General features: G+C 38.6%; 1 protein-coding gene and 1 long non-coding RNA gene across 2 annotated transcripts; one reads left to right on the forward strand and one right to left on the reverse strand.

Annotated features, from left to right (window-relative positions):
• Nucleotides 1-4,974: 4,974 nt before the first annotated feature.
• LOC103332080 (trihelix transcription factor DF1-like) lies at nucleotides 4,975-7,337 on the reverse strand. Its single transcript, XM_008234775.3, has 2 exons — nucleotides 6,937-7,337; nucleotides 4,975-6,701 (listed from the first exon to the last, which is right to left on the reverse strand). The coding sequence occupies exons 1-2, from the start codon at nucleotides 7,197-7,199 to the stop codon at nucleotides 5,321-5,323; spliced, it is 1,644 nt and encodes a 547-aa protein (XP_008232997.2). The 5' UTR covers nucleotides 7,200-7,337; the 3' UTR covers nucleotides 4,975-5,320.
• A 143-nt stretch (nucleotides 7,338-7,480) lies between these two features.
• LOC148920781 (uncharacterized) lies at nucleotides 7,481-8,237 on the forward strand. The gene is made up of 2 exons (XR_016128605.1): nucleotides 7,481-7,687; nucleotides 7,948-8,237. It is a non-coding gene; the product is annotated as an uncharacterized LOC148920781 (long non-coding RNA).
• Nucleotides 8,238-20,883: the final 12,646 nt, after the last annotated feature.

Here is a 20,883-nt window from a genome sequence, read left to right on the forward strand (position 1 = left end):
GAGCCCTGATCGTTCTAACTCTTCTAAACCCAGGGCACTGTCGGTGCGTAGCTCTTCTTCTTTCGCCCAACTCGCTTTAAAGCCCGAAGAAATTGAGCCTTTAGCTCTATTAGTTTATTAATACCACGGCCGAAGGTCTCGACATAAGGGGATGTGCCCATGGCCGAGTGTTTTGATGTGTGGCGCGCCCAAAAAACCTTAGGGAGCAAGTCGAGCCAAGTCCTGGCTTTCCAAGTGCGTACGACTCAATGCAACTCGGCGTTTCCTGCCACCTCGGGCTAGGCCGTGCCCTGGTCGCGCGCCGACCCTTTCGGTCCGAGGACCCCGAGGAGCGACTCACTGGTTGGAAGTGGCGCCGACTCGCGCCTATCGTCCGGTGGCTTAGTCTGCCGGGCCATCCGAACGGGGCTCGGCGATTGCGGCCGAGCCGCGCGACATTAGATAAGCGCCGTAGGTTTGGCCGGGGTGAGTGCATGTTGCGCTTGGACAGCCATGGTATGAATTGGGCCGGTTTGTCGGGCCGCAGAACGCTGGGGCTGCTTCTCCTAATGATACGGCCAAAGCATGGAGTGGGCCGCGCCGTTCTTCGGGCGGTCGGCCCGAGACTTACCCCGCTTGGTGGGATTGCCCTAGTTATCGGTCGGCGGCCGAGAATACTAGCCGTAGCCCGACGCTTGGCTTCTATCCGTCTCGGGAGGTGTCATGGATGACAGCGCATCCTTTCTGAAAGAGCGTCCTTAGTTCGAGGAGAATCATCCATTGCAGCCACGAAGGACGCGTCTCTATCCTGTCGGCCTGCTTAGCCATCGCTCCTCCACCATCGCTCCCACCATGGTTTTTGACGAAAATCCCACCGGACGTGCCAAAGTGTTGGTCCGTCGCAAATCTCGCGCCCGGTGCTCCGGGCCCAGAGGATGTGCGTCAACACATGACGCCCTCCTTTAGATGTGGTGCGGTTGTGCGCGGGCGCAAGCACGGTCTACCATGCGTCGAGATGGTGATGGGGTTTGGGTAGAAGATGTTCAAATGATACGCCTGTTTCGGGTTCGACTTCTAGTCAAACGATCGTGGCCGAGAGAGGAACCGGTCTCGGCCGTCAAGTTCACGGCCTGAGCTACAAGGCCGATTAGTGGTGGTGTTGGTGGTGGGTTTTAGGCGGGGCTTCGGCGCGTTGCTCGGAGAGCGACGGTCGTATGATATATGGGGTGAATGAGGTGATAACAGGGATGGTGCTCCGGCGCCTTGAAAATCAAGGGTCGTATGATATATTGATGAATGGATTTTCCTTACAATCTACCACTACTCCTAGGAAAGCATGTAAAGGTATTGAAAGTGCATTACAGGAAAAATAAGTTGCTTCGTGGGAGGCTTTTGTTTGGTGCTGGACCTTTTGAATGTGGCCTGATGGCTTGAAAATATCTGCATGGTGGAGTCTGATCGGGGCAAGTGGATAGTCAAATCGGCATTTGGGATCTTGAAGCATGGTGGTGTGACCTCCATAAATCTCGGCAAATCTCGGCCACCGCCGTGATCGTGGGCTCTGCACTCTTGGCCGTGGGAACGCATTTAATACTCTGTCCAGTGGTTGGTGATCTAACCTCAAGCTGTGAGAATGCATTGTGAAAATGTTTGCGTCTAACCACTCTGATTCCTGTTACCAAATCCCGACTTCAATCACTTCTCTTCTGCCTCGTGCATTAAATGCTTCTTGCACCCAGTGGTTTTGATGTGGCAGTTAGGGGCACTACTTCATTAAATGGGGCATGGGACCCTGAGGCCACGTGGCCATTTGACCATAGTATCTTTGGCCGTGTCTCTCATGGACCTCGGCCTCGGCCCATAATGCCGTGATTGTGAGGCCGAGAAGATCCTGCCTTCGTATTTTTCTTCTGTTTTCGGAAAGGCTAAATGTTTGACGAAACGTGGCCGTTTAAGTCCATGAACAGGTGCCACGGCCGAGAAGAGGTCCCTTCTGACAATCGTGATTTATTTAGGCACAAATAGGTTGCCCTTGGGTTGCCAAGAGATATGAGGAGAGGAAGTGCTCTAACATGAATATGCATAACATTATTCAATTGAAAATAAGAGAGCCAGTATTTAGAATACACAAACATGTGTCATCACTGTTATGGTAATTTCAAATGTTAGAAATTTAGGAAATAAAGAGCTTAACTATTATTGCCTAGTTTATGAGTTAGAGTTAAAGTAAGTTTAGCAGGTATAATGGTTGTGATTAACTTTAATGTTGAGTTAATTTTATGACCTATAAATAGGCATTGTATGATTGTATCCACTTTATCTCAAGTGTGAGTTGCAGTAGAAAAGTTGAAGTATCAAATGGTATTGAATTTGTCTCAAGTAAGTTCTCGTAGGAGCTCTGTGTAGGTTTCGGGATTCACATCTCCAAAAATTATGTTATTTATTTAGTTCGTTCCCCTTTCAAATTTAGAGTGTTTGTTGCTAAATCCACAAATAAGTGGTATCATAGCTGATATGATCCTATGAAAGAATGTATCAGAGCTAGCACGCTCCTATGAAAGAATGTATCAAAGCCGGTATAATCATTAGAGCGGATTTGGAGGCTCAAAAGTTTGAAGGCTTAATGGTTCGTGTGTGTCATGATCCAAGATTCAAGAATGAAGGTAGTCTTGTTTGTCGTCTTCACTCAAATTTTTATTTGAGAAAAAGTTCAGGAATTTCATATAAAATGTCGAAGAAAGAAGCAGAGGCACACGGATGCCAGGAAGAAGAAAATGTACAAAGATGCTGAAGAAGGAAGGGCGCAAGTATGACAATGAGAGAAGGGCACAAGGATGCAGAAAAAAGACAGATGAATGACAGGCAAAAGAGACCTAGAAGTGGTGGCACACATGAAGAAAGGAGTCTTAATCTATGACTACGTCGTTCAAGTAGTAAAAAATGGATTATTGTGCGTGTTGCAAGTAAGAGGAATAGAAGTTTTCGAATTTGTGAGATATGTGATCTTGTCTGCACTGAAAGTATGGAAGAACAATGATTTTTTTTCTTGCAATGGGTAGATGAACCCTTGAGAGAGGAAGGCACAAATAAATTAAGAAGGGCACAATGATGTCGAAGAAAGAAAAGGCCTACAAAGAATGGGACAAGGGTTCCCAAAATTGAAAATTGGGGCAGATATGCACCCAAATTGATGAAGCATGGAAGATGGAGCGATTTGGCTCCATGAAAAAGAAAGATGGAGCAATTGGGCTCCAATGAATGATAAAAGGAAGAAGAAAGGAAAAAGATGCCGAAGGAAGGACACAAAGATGCCAATGAGAGAATGATACATTGATGCTGAAAAAAGATGGACGAATGATGGGAAAATGAACCCTAGAAGTGATGGCACAATGATGCCATAAAGAAAGAGTCTTGATCTATGACTTTGTCGGTAAATTTGTATTAAAAAAAAGAAGGGATTATTGTGTGTGTTGCAAGTAAGAGGAATAGAAGTTTTCGAAGTCGTGAGACATGATCTTTAATGAAAGTATGCAAGAACATTTTTTTTTTTTTTTTTGGCTATGGGTAAATGAACCCTTGAGAGAGGAACGCACAAAGATGCCGAGAGAGGAACGCACATAGATGCCGAATAAATTAAGGACAATGATGCCGACCGAAGAAAAAAAAGGCACATGAAGAATTGGGACAAGGGTTCCTAAAATTGAAAATGGGGACAGATGTGCACCCAAATTGAAGAAACATGAAAGATGGAGGGATCTGGCTCCATGAAGGAAAAAGAAAAAAGAAAGGGAAAAAAAAAATGGAGCGATTTGACTCTATGAATGATAAAAAATGAGAAAAAGTTGATCAGTTGAGCAATGCAGCCCTCGTTGGGTCAAAGGATTGAGAGGCGTGAAGGCAATCAAAGATTGAGAATTGAAGCATCGCGATGACAATGAGATATATGTTGAAGAATATACGAGTCCTATATTGGAAACTTAACAAAATAGAAAATCTCATATAATAAATTGTTCCACTCCTAATAACACCGAGGTCTTTTGTATAAAACCCCACACTCGCTAAATAGGTGGTTAAGTTGGAGACAATATTGATGTTGCTAGTAGTGGATCAAGGATCTGTCCCTCTGAAATCTTAGAAGTTAAGGAAATAAAGAGTTAGAATCTAAAGAGTTTAGCTATTATTACTTAGTTTATGAATTAGAGTCAATGCAAGGTTAGTGGATATGCTGATTGTGATTAAGTTTAATGTTGAGTTAATGTTATGGCGAGACATTATATTTACTTTAGATCAAGGGTGAGTTGTAGTAGAAAAATTGAAGTATCAAGAGTAATACTGAAGTTGTCTCAAGCAAGTTCTCGTAGAAGCTCTGTGTTTGTGTAGCCTTCAGGCTTCACATCTCCAAAAATTATGTTCATTCTTTAATTCTTTATTTCAAACTCATTTTGGATTGGAAGTCTTAATATTAAAATCATAATAATCATGATTGAAAGTGTCAAAAGCAGAGATTATGACATCAACGTGAAGGATTAGTTTGTGCTCTGTAGTTCAACAATGGTTGATTATAGCTACTCCAACTATTTTACATTTCGAGCATAATAAATTTACTAAATTATACTTTAGGACAGAAAAAGACACATATAACCAACTTCAAACGTAAGAAAACTAACCACTGTTAAAGACAAAAGCAAAACACTAACTACTGTTCACTTTGACTAACATGAGCGTTATTATTTTATTTTTAGATTTAAATCCATGGGAGACAAACAAAAAAGAATGATTGAATTCGGACAATAATGATTGAGTTAAAACTTAAGGAGGATGATTAAATTTTAATCCATACTTAAAGTCATTGCATCGACAACAGGTGATTTTTTTTTTTTTGGTCTGAAGACAACAGGTGATATTATGGCAAGGCGATTGCTTGAAGTTGAATAGATTGATTGCCCACGAGTGATAATAATAACCACTTTCTTAGATTTAAAAAAGAAATGGAGCTATTCATTGTAACAGGACCACTGGTGCAGGTCTTTATTAATTCAAATCAAGCCAACCATTTCCAACTTCTGCAAACATGGGGATTGAACAGGACCAAAGCCATACTAATTTACAAACCCCACCTCTCTCTCTCTCTCTCTCTCTCTCTCTCTCTCTCTCATGATTCAACATATGATAAATCTCAAGATATGTTTGTAGACACCATCTTACACCAACACTAAAACAAAGTTCTCAAAACCAAAATCTAACCCACAACGCTGCCGTAGCCACAACATTCCCCAACTCACTTCTAACATTACGCACACCAACTTAAGCTTTCAGGAAGGACTTCTTATGTTTGTGAACCTCAGCTCATAATTTCCATTGAAGAAGGATTACCGGATGCAATTTGATATCCATCTCCATCTGCATTTTCATCATCTCCTTGAATCTGATCAACATTCTCGCTATCACCATCCTCAGTCACTGTTTCCGGCTGATGCTGCTCTGCTTGCCCACCCATCATATGCATCAATAGCTCCTCAGGCTTCAATTCATAAGTAGAGTTAACTTGACTCTCAATGCTATGAGTCTTCTTATTGTGCAAAGCATCCAGCAGGCGAACATAACCACATGTCTTTGAATCCTCAGGCCTTTTTTTGTTGCTTTCTTTTATTCTCCTATAGTATTTGTTTATGTTCTCCCACTTCTCTTTGCACCTCTTGGCGCTCCGGTCATAACCAAGCTTTACCATGGCTGCTGAAATCTCCTCCCACAGAGGCCCTTTAGGTCCACTTTCTTGATACTGCAAATCAAAATCAGCTCTGATCTTAATCAAAGCTTCAACTTCCTCTTTAGGCCACCGTGAAGAGCTCATATGCATATAACTTCTACCATTATTCCTTTCTTGCTTATCCAAACTCATATGCACAACATTTGCATCATTTGTCTTTTCTTGCTTGTCCATAAAAGTGTCGGCTTGTGAGTTAACAGGCAATTGCACTGGAGTTGATTGCTCTGGAAATTGTCCTGATGGTGGTTGCTCCGGAAGTTGCACTGGGGACGGTTGCTCTGGAAATTGCATTGATGACGGTGGTTGTGCTGGGAAATGCACTGAAAATGCTTGTTCTGGAAATTGCATTGTGCCTGATTGTTCTGAAAACTTCTGCAGAAATGCAAGAACAGCAGCATCCTTTGCAGCTGCAACCGACCTCTCTTGAACTAGTATCTCTCTTTCTCTCTTAATTCTAGCCAATTCTTGCATCTTCCATGCCTCTTCCCTTGTTATTCGATCTTGTTCATGCTTCTCCAATACCTCTACAAACTTCTTCTGTAAATTCTCTTGCTTGTCTATCACTTCATTCATCATCCTCTCAAAGAACTCAGTTAATCTCCTCTTTTTCTTATGGGTGCCTTCAGATTCTTTGCTCGAAGACGATGTGGTAGAACTAGAGTTTTCAACAAAACTCGAATCCGGATGTTGAATAGAAGAACATGGGATTGCGTTGTAAACAACATTTGTTGGGTTTGTTGCTATATCTGCTACTGAAGTTTGAACTTTTTCAGATGCAGGAGGAGGAGGAAGTTCAAAATCGTGGTGGTCTAGAGCCTCTAATTGCTCAAAGAACCTGTAAGCCTTGCCATTGGGTCGACCAGATTCTTTAGTTCTTCTGTGGTACTTGTATATGTTCTCAAATTTCTCCTTGCATTTCTTGCCGGTCCTATTATGTCCAAGCTCTCCCATTTTCCTAATAACACAATCCCAAATATTCCATCTTACCAATTGCTAAAAGAGTAAATAATAGCTTAAAAGATAATAATTTTCTTGACAACCCATTAACTTAATCGAGTGGTAATGTTATGAGGAAACAAGATATAAGCAATTGAATTTAGCTTCATTTTCTGGGGAAACAAATAAACATTTTCCTGGCAGATTTTCCCGAGAAAGCATAAATCCAAGTCAATAAGAGAAAGCAAACTCACCTGGACACCTCTTGCCAAAGAGGAACCTTAATACTTGCTTCCTTGAACTCAGCATCCATATCTGACCTTATCTTCAGCAAAGCCAAAGTCTCTTGGCGAGGCCACCGATTACCGGCCCAGTTCCGGTAACCCTCTTCAAGTCCCGCCCTATCTTCCTCTTCAAACCCAACCGAGGCTGCCTCACCGCCGCCAGCAACCTCCTCATTATTCTGGTTGCTTGTGGCGGTGCTTGGATTTTCCGGTAACTTTGAATTTTCGAGCATGGGGTCTTCCAGATTTTACAGTTCTACTACAGCAGAGAGATTTCCTGGGGGGAAGAAGAAGGTGAATTTGTGGAGAGCTCGGTAAGTGAAAATGGTAAAAAAAAAAATCGATGGGGGATCTGCAGTTTAAGAATTGAGAGTTTGGGCCTTTTGGGTTTTTAAGTCGGTAACTAGGGTTTTTTTTTTTTTTTTTTTTTGCCGCGTAGGGTTTTACTTTGGGTTAATAACGTGGCAGATTTTGATTGCGAGAAGGCCAATTTGTTTTTAAATATTTTTTTATTTGAGTTGACGTTGGACTTTTTGAACATTTTGAGGCTTGCGATCGTGTTTGACTTTAGTCAGGATAAGTGGGCTTTAACTGGATGGATAAGTGAGATGAAATATCTTGTCTGTGGAGATTGGGACACTTGGAGGGGCAAGTTGTTTCTTGTCTTGGCAGCTAAATTCGACTGAAAAGCCAAGGCCCGCGTAGCCCACCTTTAGCCACGGTAGGCGCTCCACTACTTTACTAAAGATTTGTTCACATTGACTGTCACACAGGTTTTTTGGGTGTTTTCATAAAATATCTGTGAAGTTTTAGAAATTCTTAATATTCGTTGGGATTTTATATTGTTTTTACAAAATCTTTTTTTATTACTTTTTCATTAAAAAAATTGATAATGTCATTAAAAACACTTCTTTAAAAGACAAAAGTAACCTCAAAATGTGCATATGCTATCTAATTTTTGATATTAATTGTCATTTGCAGAAAGCTTATCATCAATTTTTGGACAAAAGGGGGTTTTATGACAACACCAAAATTCTATGGGAGTGTCAATGTAAATTATACCTAGCAATATTGTAGATGATCCGTTAATTCGACACAAAATTCATACCCAAAAAAAAAAAAAAATCAATGTTCAAGTCAGGGCTTAACAGCTTGTGTTGAAAATGGATGGACCCTTATGCTAAAATGTCATATCGTGTGAATTCGCGAATACCCGTTAAAAGTAGGGATATTTTTGTAATTTTATATATCCTTATTTTTTTCTTCTCTTCCTTCTCCCCTCCGTTGACTACTCTCTGCTTGATTTTTTTTTCTGTTTTATTTTATTTTTTATGTTTCTTGTCTTCATAATGGTTGAAACGGGTCGTGTCGTGTCATTTGTTATTTTAACGAATCATGTTCGTATCTGGTATTTTCTATCTGTTTTCGTAACAGGTTATGTCATGTCAACCTGTTAAGAAAAGTGAGTTGACACAAACATGTACAACAAACACAATACAATTGCCAAGTCTAGTGTAAATCACTCATTCAAGAATACTAGTTAGATTCATGCTTCAAGTAAGATTAATTGACATGATTGTGTGATCAATAATCTTAATATGAAATTATGGATAGATTTAATTTAGAATTAAATAGGACATCATTCTTGATTATATTTGTTCATAAATTTACTGAATTAATTACATGTATATCCAAGCAAATAATAGTGTATGTTAATCATTTGTGCCTCAGTGTTATTCTGTAGTGTCATTGTAACAACCCGATCCTTAATTAATTCCTAATTATTATTTTATTCAAGGAAAGGACTAGAATACCCCCGAAATATTTTATATGGTTTAAAAGTTGACTTTTTGACCAGGAAGGAATTTGGGAATTTTGATTGCATCGTTGCGTAGAGCGCGATGAAACGTGGCCGTAGACACGTAGTGAGCTCGAATCGGAGTTATAACGAAGAAAATACAATTAAGATACGATAAGGGGCAAAATGGTAATTTGCCATATCAAATTTTAAAAAACCTCTCTCTCTCTCTCTCTCTCCTTTGGAGTGGACTCTCTCTCTCCTCTCCCTCGTGCGAAACAGACCGCCACGCTTTGGCCGGTGCTACTCGCCACGCCAGTCGTGAGACACATCGAAAAATGACCACCAAGGTCCGCGAATGCTTCGATGAAGGCCCCCACGAGGCGCCATGTCGCCGCCACGAGCCGAAAACGGTTTCCTTCGAAATTTCAGACACCGTTTCTGACGGCTCCGGCGACGGAATTCCTCGATCCAAGTATGGTTCCTCACTTATTTTCCGAGCTCTAGCTTCCTGTTGGGTAGGATTGGATTGATTTTGAGTTAGGTTTTCCAATTTAGAAACTCAGATTTTGGCAGGTTTTTAGATGGAAAATCCGGCCACTTGCCGTCCGAATTGGATGTTGCGGTAGTTGAATAAAGTGTTCAACTCATTGAGTAGTAGCTGTAGGTGGCCCTCGATTTGGAGATTTTTGGATCGAGGGTAACACTTAGGACACCCACGCGCTGCCAGCTCGTGTGGCGGCGTGTGGACACTGTAGCGTAGGTACTTTGTGTTCCAATACGATCTCTTGGTTGTCAGGAGTGTGTAGGTATGCTCGGATTTCAGTTCGGATGTCATTTGGCTATCGAACGAGTTTACGCCTATTGTGCGTTATCCGAGTTCAGTATGCTCGGAGCATTGGATCGGGTCCAAATTAGGATATGTTGATCTAGGTAATTCCAAAATCGTATAAGATTCGACGGATTGTAAAACGGAGTCCCAGATACTCCGGAAATACTAGGTCTAGGTTTACAATAACTGCTCGATCATGCGATCGTGAGTAATCTGACCATCGATCAAGACCAAACTCTCAAGACATGTGTCCTAGGCATATTGGAACCGTTAGGGACTCCCGGAATTGTGATGGAAGGTTGGGGGCCCCGCGAGCCTGGCTGACCAAGTATTGGCAGTGTGACCCCTTGATTGACTGTGAGTCTTCCGAGGTAGTTACACCCATTGAGAAGTGATAGATTGACCATGTAAACGAGTCCTGACCGGAAATGAGTTATCTAAATCATGTTACGGGTTGAATAGATGGTTATTTATAGGTTGCGGCTCGAATAGAAGTGGTATTTTCGAGACTTACGAAGATTGTGGCTTGGCCTGCCAGGATTGCGGCTTGGCCTATGAGGGTTGCGGCTCGGCCTGCAAGGATTTGCGGCTCTAATAGAAGCAGTATCTTCCAAGACCTACGAGGATTGCGGCTTGGCCTGCGAGGATTTGTGGCTCTGATGAAAGTGGTATCTCTGAGACCTGCAAGGTTGCGGCTCGGCCTACGATGAGGGAATTGATGGTATTAATGGAATTGATGATCAGGAATGGGGGTACGCCTAGGTAGAGAGAATATCAGTTCTGAGATATTCTTTAACTAAACTAAAGGGAGTTCAGTGTTTAGCATATTTATATTCAGTATATGATTGATACAAGTATTAGGAAGAACTACGTGTGGTTTGATCACTTAATAAAGGTACGTAAGCAGCCTAGTGTTACAAGGTGCATCCACGAGTTGGAGTCTTTGAGATGAATTTTATTAGCATAATGATTTATTTGATTTACTGAGGCCTGAGGCCAGAATAATATGATGCTTTGATTTCTTATATAATTTGATACATGTTGGCAATTGGGTTGTATTTGTACATGCTTGTTTGACAAGTGGATGTTTTGGGGAAATGTTCAATTTATAAGGAAGACTCTGCCAAATTTTTGGTAGAAGTCGAGCTTGAAATTCTTTGGTTTTGGATTAGAAGGGCAGTTTGGTCATTTGTGCCCGGCACCTGCCAGGTGTAGGACACGCACAGGGTTCGGCTCAGATTCCAAAGCGGAATTTGGGTCGGGTTCTGTTAGTCATTATCTTAATAATTTACTTGAATCCTTTAACAATAAATTTAGCTTAACCCCTCAAGCCTTGTTTGGTACGGCGGATTGTTATGGACTGAACTAAATTTTGGCACTGTCTTGGATTGGTTTGGCTTGGTCTAAGCTGGATTAAGTACTGACCTACGTTTGGCACTGCGTCGGACTAAGAAGCTGGATAACAAAAATAGTATTATCTTGTGTTTGGTTTACGCTCAGGCTAGGACAAAAAAAAAATTAAAAATTTTCTTTTAAGTGATAATATTTTAATTATCAACTATTTTTACTATAATTCCAAGACCAAAAATTGGTATTAAATTTTCCAAAACTTGCCTATATTTTAAGAACATTTCCAAAATGTGAAAGTTCAACTTCCCTAATGTAAATTGTCAAACCGTCACTAAGTAATTGCAAACACAACATGCAATTGCAATCATAGTTTGCAAAAACTAAATGTCTGTTTGCAAACACAACTTGAAATTGCAATCCCAGTTTGCAAAAACTAAATGTTTGTGTGCAAACACAACCTGCGATTAGCAACATGACCTTTATCCTTTTATTCTTCTTTTTTTCGTTCAAACATGGTGGTGAGACAAGCTCCAAACCATCCCAACATCATATAAAGCAAAACTCATACAATATTTATAGATGCAAAAGTTAGAAATTTTATATATTTGCGTCATCCACATGGCTTGAAATTACAAATTCACGTTCACATATTGCTTTCCACAAGCGCATAGACTATTAATAATAATAATAAACCAAAACCCACTAAATAACATATTGTTCACCCGTTTTGCGTTTACTCCTATGATGGAAGGGCAAAGTTCCCCACTGCCTTGAGAACCATAGGCTGGTCAACAAGTCAGCTTTCTTTGGTGTGCGAGCGTGCCACTGTTAGTAATAAAAATTCTAGCAAACTTAGTTTGGAATGGATAACTTGCGCCCCAAGTTACTGATTTCTGCAAACAAACGATTATGAATTTGGGTGAGGAATATCTCCCAAGTAAGTTCTTTTCTTGCCTCAGACTGGTGAGGACTTTAACAATTTATCTCAGCATAAAGAGGTTGTTCTGGCCAGAATGGTTGATGGAATTTAAACTGTTTTTAGGCGGAACTACCTTTTACAAAACTATAAAAATAAATACCAACGCTAGAAAGATGAAAAGATAGTTGGAACTCCATTTCTGCCTGGATGGGAGGCTCTGCTCTGGGCCGGACTGGAAATGCCTGGCCGGATCGAACGTTGACAACTTTGACTGCCTGGTTTTAACTATAAATCGATACCAAAGGTTGATTCTGGCAGAGCTTCAATGTACCTTAAGCTTTTGTGAAGCTTCGAGTGGGCGAATCGCGCTTCTTCACCGAAGGGCGTATGGTCGTTCTTGAGGACGTCTGGGCTAGAGACTGCACTGCAAAATTTGTTGAAGTTTTCCATATTTGGAGAGAACTCAAGCTCTTCCTATCTTAGTTTTTGCTGAACCAAATTTGTAACGGGAGAAATCTCGTTTTGAATGACTTATTTCTTAAGTCTGAGACTTGGGAATTCTGATCTGAAGCTGGTTTTACTTGAAATTCAAGTTACTTGAAACTCAAGTGGGCTTGTTGGTTGATTTTGAGTTGTCTATTTGACTGATGGTTTCCTTGTACAAGATTTTGTTTGATTGGATGATGAATTTTTTTGTCTCTTACCCTGTTCACTTCTTCTTGTATTTATAGTAAAAATGTTTTTCTGGAGTAGGGTAATTCTGTTTAATATTGGGCGGCAAAAAGATATCTCCCCCTTTTTCTTCTTTAATGGAAAGAAAGAAAAATAGGATTTCATCAGTTTTGGCAGATAGGCTTTAAAATAGGCAATCACTTCCTTGTTTTTCTTGAAAAAGAACCTAATCTCTTTCCCAATCAACTGCCTCTTGTGAGATTTCACCCGTGATGGTTAGTTTGACTTCTTTTATGGACAGCTCCCTGCTTTCCTGCTTATCCTTCTCTGAGATTGTAACTTGCTTATCTCCTTGGGAGAACTACCCTTTTATGTAAATATAGAAGAAAAAATCTCTAAATATATACATGTAAGAGGGATTTGATCTTCAGGGTTTTCAAGCTTTTCAGAACAGCTTGATGTCATAAACCTTTCAATCACTTCTTCTATGACAATTGCCATTGTTGACTTTTTTTATTATCCCAGAGATGTCACGTGGGATTGTTCCTGCTTCTGCTCTCCTCTTATCATATTGGGCCCGTGAGGCCCAGATTAGCCTTGTTTGCTTTGATAAGTTTTGGGCTGGGCTCTTCTGGTTTTTTGGGCTTCCATTTTTCTTTGATTTTCTGCAGCTTTTATTCTAGGCCTCGTTTTCGCTGGGCTGGGTGTGTCAATTTTTAGGCCCAAACACATATATAAATAAACATCCACAATTCCAAACTGAGGCTAATAAAGCAGCAAAAACAAAAGCTATAGCAGATACTTGTGGTGTTTCTAAGGTGGGAGATGCACTTGTGGCGTTCCAATATATTAGATGTTGCCTCCTTCAAGCATTTTCATTGAGTAATTGCTCAACAAAGGCTTTTTTGATATCAGCATCAAGTGACTTGAACAGAGATATTGTTTGTGGCTTATCCAAAATGACTTTTAATGCTTTAATTTGATCCATAGCAGAAAATCCCATTTCCTTGACTTCTTTGGCAATATTAGATCGATCTTCATACCTTTTAAGAAAGCCTCAGTCACCATATCTAATAAATCATAGAAACCAACAAAAATTAAGCATGCATATTTTTATAAACCAACAAAGTATATATGTTTAGATTATATATATATATATATATATATATATATAAACCAACAAAGTTTTTGCATTGCTTATAGTACATATTTCTTTTTTTTCTTTTTTTCATCTAAAACAATTACACTTTCCACTTGAAAAGTGCCAATTACCATGAAAAAGAAAAACCAGCATCTAACAAACAGTCATGCCAAGCCACCCATAGAGAAATTATAGAACATCCATGAGCAATTGAAAACTATTAGGAAACGAGAATAGCAAGCAAATTGGGCACATCAACTCTACTGATTCCCATTAGAAATTTCTTTAAGAAAACCAAGTCTCCCTATTTTCATAGTTTATATAAGATAATTTAGCTGTGTTTCTTTCATTTGATCCAAGACTTTTCTGCAAAAGGCCGATGTCAGAATTAGTTATTTGATTTCATAAGACTCTGCCAGAATTTGACTATGCAACAACCAATTTCTAACCCATGTGGCTTTAAGCCAATAAATAAGACAAAGTAGGCCCTTCTAAAGATATTCAACTTTTGTGAATTGCTTAACTTTGAGCAAATTGATGGTCCATGGAAGAAATTTGATTCCTTATTTTTTTTCTTCTCACTTGCTAATATCTAGTTATTCTGTTACAAACGACAATGACTTTCATTAAATTTGTTCAAAGCTCCAATTCCACCCATCAATTTATTCATTTCTTCTTATTCCAAACAAAAACCTCATAATCAAAACAATTCAAAAATACCCAATTATAATCCAATGAAAATTAACCATAGAAAAATACCCAATTATAATCCATGAAACAGAAACCACAAATTGCCTATAACATTTCCAAAACGTGAGAGCTCAACTTCCCTAATGCAAATTGTCAAACTGTCACTAAGTAATTGCAAACACAACATGCAATTACAATCACAGTTTGCAAAAACCAAATGTCTGTTTGCAAACACAACATGCAATTAGCCACATGACCTCCAAACAAAAATCTCATAATCAAAAAAATTCAAAATTGAAAACCCTAGAAAAATACCCAGTTATAATCCAATGAAAATTAACCAATACAAATGTTAATTCTCATCAAATGAAGCTAACTAGAAACAACCACATAATCAAAACTTAAAAATCAAACTAAGAAATAGCAAATTGAACCCATCAAATATCACCAAGGAGAGAGACAAACAGAGAAGAAGAGTGGAAAGAGAAGAAGAGAGTTGAACAACTAACCTTGAGTGAGTGAGAGTAGAGCACAACAGAAGATGAAAACAAAGCAACGTGGAAGAGGAGAGCTAGAGCAACGTTGGATAATGGCAGACTCAATAGCGTCTTCATTATTTAGCGGCACCTCTTCAAAGTTCTCTATTTTGTGCCAACGAGTGAAGTGTTTTTTGTAGGCCAGGATTACATAGTCTCATTTAACTTAAAGATGGGCTGCACCAAACATGGGCTTGGGGTGTTATTTAAATTAGTCCAATCCAAGCCAATCCAAGGAGGTGTACCAAACAGGGCCTTAAAGTTATTTTTCCTCAACTACAACCTATCTCTTTATTTTTGTTTGAATAAAATCTTGTTTGTACTTGGATCCATCTCTTTATTTTTGTATGAATAAAATTCTGTTTATTATACTTTTTTTTATTCCTAAAATACCCATAACTAAACCACTACTGCATTTTGTATATTAATGTAGAAACTAATATAGAAACAAATTTTAATTGGATTGTAACTACTGACATACGTTGAATTTGGAAAGATCTCCGAATGGATGTATAAATTAATTTGGAAACTTTTTAAAATTTAACAATAAATTCATATTTAACATACCTAAAAAATTGTGTTTTTTAAATTTATTTATGAAGTATATGTGATTAATTATCTATTATATTATTGTTTTATAAATATAATAGCATACATACATTTTTATGTTGAAAAAATAATGTACCCATTACTTCTTTTACAAAAAATAATGTACCTAGTATGAATTTACTTATTATTCAAATAATAGGGTTTATGATCTACCCAACTTTTATAAACACATTTTGGATATAATTTACATAATAATTGACTATTATGCAATAATATAACTTGTAATTTACCTATCATGGGTATATTGTAGGTATATTAAAGCCAGCACATTTGTGAAAATAATTTACTCACCCAACTTTTATAGGTACATTGACTAAATTAGTATTTTGGAAGTTTACTGAGTTCCAACTTTTACTATAAAAAAAAAAAAAAATCGTTATTTTTGCATATATGCCCATTTCAGTCCAGTTAACCTATAACTTGGCAATCAATTTTGTTAGTCCATGTAGTACAAGATGAGTGATTTCATATAGGTTATTCATTGCCATGTCATGTGTTAATGGAGGATTTGATGGGAAAACAAATGGAGGTATGAAAGTTGTAGATAAACCAATTTTAGAGCAAACTTTAGGTATTAAAGGCTAACACTTAGTAAGTTTTCAGGCAATAAAGTATAATGTACTCAAAATTAACCTTCACCAAATGAAACATGGAGAGTCTCTAAATTGAAAGTATTGCATTAACATCAAACTAAGAATATGCTTGAAACTATCGCATTGACATCAAACTAAATATAATATAAGCAAAGGATTTGCTAAAATATGAATATGGTTTGAATACTTTAGGTTAAGTTATATTCTTTTCCATAAGGAAATATATATAGGAGTTTACATGAGTACTTTATAAGGAAATAGATACAGTAATCAATTATGATAATATCTCCTAATTTTACAATGTTTTGTCAATTGTATAAAATAAGAAAGTAAATCCCTTAATTAATCAAGGAAACAAATCTCCTTGATTAATTAGGAGACGCACGTCAATACTCATCCTCAAGTTGGTGCATATATGTCACCAAAGCCCAACTTGGTAAGTAAGTCATGAAATACTCTTCTACAAACAGCTTTTGTTAAAACATCAGCCAGTTGATCTTCTGATTTTACGAATGGTAGGCAGATGATCTTATTCTCAATTTTTTCTTTGATGAAATGTCTATCCACCTCAACATGTTTGGTTCGATCATGTTGAACTGGATTATGGGTAATATCGATAGCTGACTTGTTGTCACAATGCAACTTTATTGGCTTTTCTGGCTTGAAGCGCAATTATATCAAGAGTCTTCTAATTCACAATAATTCACAAACTCCAAGAGCCACTCCACTATACTTTGCTTCTGCACTAGACCGGGAAACCACATTTTATTTTTTACTCCGCCAAGTGACTAGGTTACCTCTCACGAATATAAAGTAACCATAAGTAGAGCGTTTATCTGTAATGGAACTAGCCCAATCAACATCTGTATATCCAACAACTTCAAGATCTCTATTTTTTAAGAACATTAATCCTTTCCCAGGGGCTGACTTTAAGTATCTTAAGATCCGATCAATTGCATTTCTATGAGAAACACTAGGTGAATGCATAAATTGACTAATCACACTCATAGTATATGCAATATCTGGTCTTGTGTGTGTCAGGTATATTAACCTTCCAATAAGGCGTTGGTACTGTTCCTTATTGGTTGGTTCTTGGTCCATGTCTTCACATAACTTGTGATTCATCTTAATGGGTGTGTCAGTCGACTTATACTCAACCATTCCTATTTCTGTGAGTAGATCCATTACATACTTCTTTTGAGACAGAAATATACCAGTTTTTGACCTTGCTATCTCAATTCCCAGAAAGTTCTTCAGATCGCCTAAATCCCTCATCTCAAATTCCTAAGAAAAATACTTTTATAGCTTCAGTTGCTTTTTGGTGTCGTTTCCAATTATGACTATATCATCTACATAAACAATCAATGCAGTAAGTCTTCTTCCATCACGCTTCACGAATAGGGTGTGATCTGAATTACTCTATGTATATCCAAAATTCTTCATAGATTTAGTGAATTTGCCAAACCATACTTTGGGAGATTGCTTTAATCCATATAATGACTTTCTAAGCTTGCAAATGTGATTCTTCTTGTCACGAGCTAAATTACATTCTGGTGGTAGGTCCATATATACTTCTTCTTCCAAGTCTCCATGTAAGAATGTATTTTTGACATCAAACTGGCCAATTGAGATTTGCTGCTAGAGACAATAGGACTCTGATAGTGTTAATCTTGGCTACTGGGGCAAAGGTCTCATGGTAGTCTATCCCATATCTCTGTGTGTACCCATTTGCCACTAATCTAGCTTTATATATTTCAATAAATCCATTTGCTTTGAGTTTCACAGTATAAATCCACCTGCATCCTACTGTTTTCTTTCCATGAGGTAAGGGCACGAGTTCCCATGTGACATTCTTTTGGAGGGCTTGCATTTCTTCATTCATAGCTTCCTTCCATTTTGGGTATTCTAGTGCTTTAGTCACATTGTTGGGACAGATGTATCAGCTAACTATTTCAAAAAGTGCACATATGCCTCTAATACTCTGCTGAGAGATATATAATTATTGATCTGCTTCATATTGTACTCGAGGTTTGCCACGGCTCTTCCTCTCTAGAAGCTGATATGTAGGCCATATGCCTTCTGAAATCAAATCATCATGGGATATTCTATTAGTGTTATTAGTTTCAGAAAAAAATAATACCTGATTGACTTCCTTAATAGGTGATTGGTGTGGTACTGGAGCTGAAGAATTCTTCTGAGTGGGCAAAATCTCATAAAATGGTTCAATTTTCTCCTCCTGAGTTTGACAGCGTGGAGACAACTGATTGTTTTCCTCTGGCGATCGGTCGTTATCTTCTAGCGACCAGTCGCTTTCCTCTGCAATTGGTGATTTTGAAGCAAATTCTCCATGCTTGAAGAGCAAAAGGGGGGGCGACTGGTCGCTTTCCACTGGAAATCAATTGTTTTGAAGCAGAGTGACGTCTTGGGGAAAAAAAATCGAGAATTTGAGGAGTGGTGGATTCTCGATTCTCCTCATGTGCTACTGAAAAATATAAGACTTGTTCTAGGAACACAATATCCATGGAGGTATAGACCTTTTGACTAGGAGGATGATAACACCGGTATCCTTTCTAATGAGGTGCATAGCCAATGAAAACACACTTTTCTGCTTGGGGATCTAATTTGTTTCATTGGTGATCATGTAAGTGGACAAATACAACACAGCCGAAAATTCGAGGTTCCAGGTTTAGGATGGGAGGTATTTGGATATGGTGTTGAAGTGTTTGAAGTGGTGTTTGGAAATTTAGGATACTAGAGGGAATCCGATTGATGAGGTATGCTGCAGAGACGATGACTTCTACCCAAAAGGATCGAGGCATATTGGCACCAAAGAGATAGGCAAGAACTACTTCTAATAAATGTCTATTCTTTCTTTCAGCCACTCCATTCTGTTGGGGAGAGGCATGAGCGTTGATGTATGATGTCATGATCTTGTAAGAACTGGTTAAGATCATGGTTGAGAAATTCTCTGCCATTGTCAGAACGAAGAACCTGAATTCTAGCATGAAACTAAGTCTCCACCATTTGATGGAACTGTTGAAACATGGAACTGACTTCCCCTTTAGTTTTGAGAAGGGAAACCCAAGTCATGCGTGTGTGATCATCCATAAATGTGACAAACCATCGAGCTCCTGCTGGAGTGGCAATTTTAGCAGGTCCCCAAACATCCGAATGAACAAGAGAAAATGGAACCAAACTCCTTTTTGAACTTAATGGGAACGGGACATAATGGCTCTTAGCTAGTTCACATGTATAACATTGGAAGCTCGAAACATCAAGACTGGAAAATAATGATGGAAACAACTTCTTAAGATAACCGAATGAGGCATGACCAAGACATTTATGCCATAACCAAACTTTGTCTCTCTCCCCCCTCAAAACAATTTCCACTGGTTGTGAAAACTTGACCAACCTTGGTCTCATTATCCAGTGCCTAGTCTAAGTGGTAGAGTTTTCCTTATCGAGTACTACAACCAATCGTCTTTCCCGTGAGGATGTCCTGAAAAATACAATGATTCGGCTAAAATGTTACAAAACACCCCAGAGTAGTAGTAAGTTATGCGACAGATAACAAGTTATGGTCCAAGGATGGAACAAGCAATACAGAATCCTGATGTAGGGAAGTAGAGAGAGATAGAGAGTCCTCCCCAACCACAAGGGAGGGGTACCATTAGCATTAGACACCACCGATGAAGTGGATGATTTGCGACCAATAAGTTGGCCAGGATCAAATGTCATGTGATTCGTAGAGCCCGAGTCAATAATCCATGTGAATTTGTGAGAGGACGTATGAAAAGCAGAACCTTTGGTTGCGGCAATAGAAGCGCAAGTCCGGATAGCTGGGTTGGCAGGATTGACCACATGCTTCTGTGAGTCTGCACTAAGAGATAGAATCGTAGGGGGTCCTGACATCGCAGCGGAAGTAAGATGTGATATGAAAATGTGAGGAATTTGATTGGAGGAACGTGATTTTGAGGAATATTATGTATGAATTTGATGTAAGAATTTGATTTGAGAGGTATGTATATAAGATTTGAGGTGTTTAGGGATTTTTATAAGAGGATTTGAGGACTTTAGATTTGAGAGATTTGGTTTTGAGGAATTTAAATATGAGGAATTTGATTTAGGGTTTTGGATTTGAATATGAGAAATTGGATATGAAGGTTTAGAGACAACCTAGGATTGATTGCTCTGATACCATGCTAAAATATGAACATGGTTTGAATGCTTTAGGTCAAGTTATATTCTTCTCTATAAGGAAGTATATATATGAGTTTACATAAGTGCTTTACAAGGAAATAGATACAGTAATCAATTAGGATAATATCTCCTAATTTTACAATGATTTGTCAACTATATAAAATAAGAAAGTAAATCCCTTAATTAATCAAGGAAATAAATCTCCTTAATTAATTAGGAGACTCACGTCAACAGGATTCACTAGTGTAGTGGTTCGGAGCAATCGCTCTCTCAGGAAAGGTTCTGAGTTTGAGTCCTAGCATACATGTAGTTTGTGTAAGTTTAGTATGTTATCGTTCATCTCAATAGAAAAAGTCCTTAAATAAAAAATGTATATGTAGGGAGCTTCAGTTATTCTCTTATCTGGATGTCCACACATTATTATCATGCAGACACCATTGTAAAACACTGAAGAAAGCAAGGAGGGATAGTAAAAAATACAGTACGTTCACTTGATAATATAGTTCAGATATCCGCATAGGAAAATTTCTCTATATATATAGCTCAAACTCAAGTAACACCAAGGTATGTGAAGAGT

The sequence above is a fragment of the Prunus mume genome, linkage group LG1 (assembly GCF_029339155.1).
Source record: "Prunus mume cultivar Tortuosa linkage group LG1, ASM2933915v1, whole genome shotgun sequence".
NCBI lineage: Eukaryota > Viridiplantae > Streptophyta > Magnoliopsida > Rosales > Rosaceae > Prunus > Prunus mume.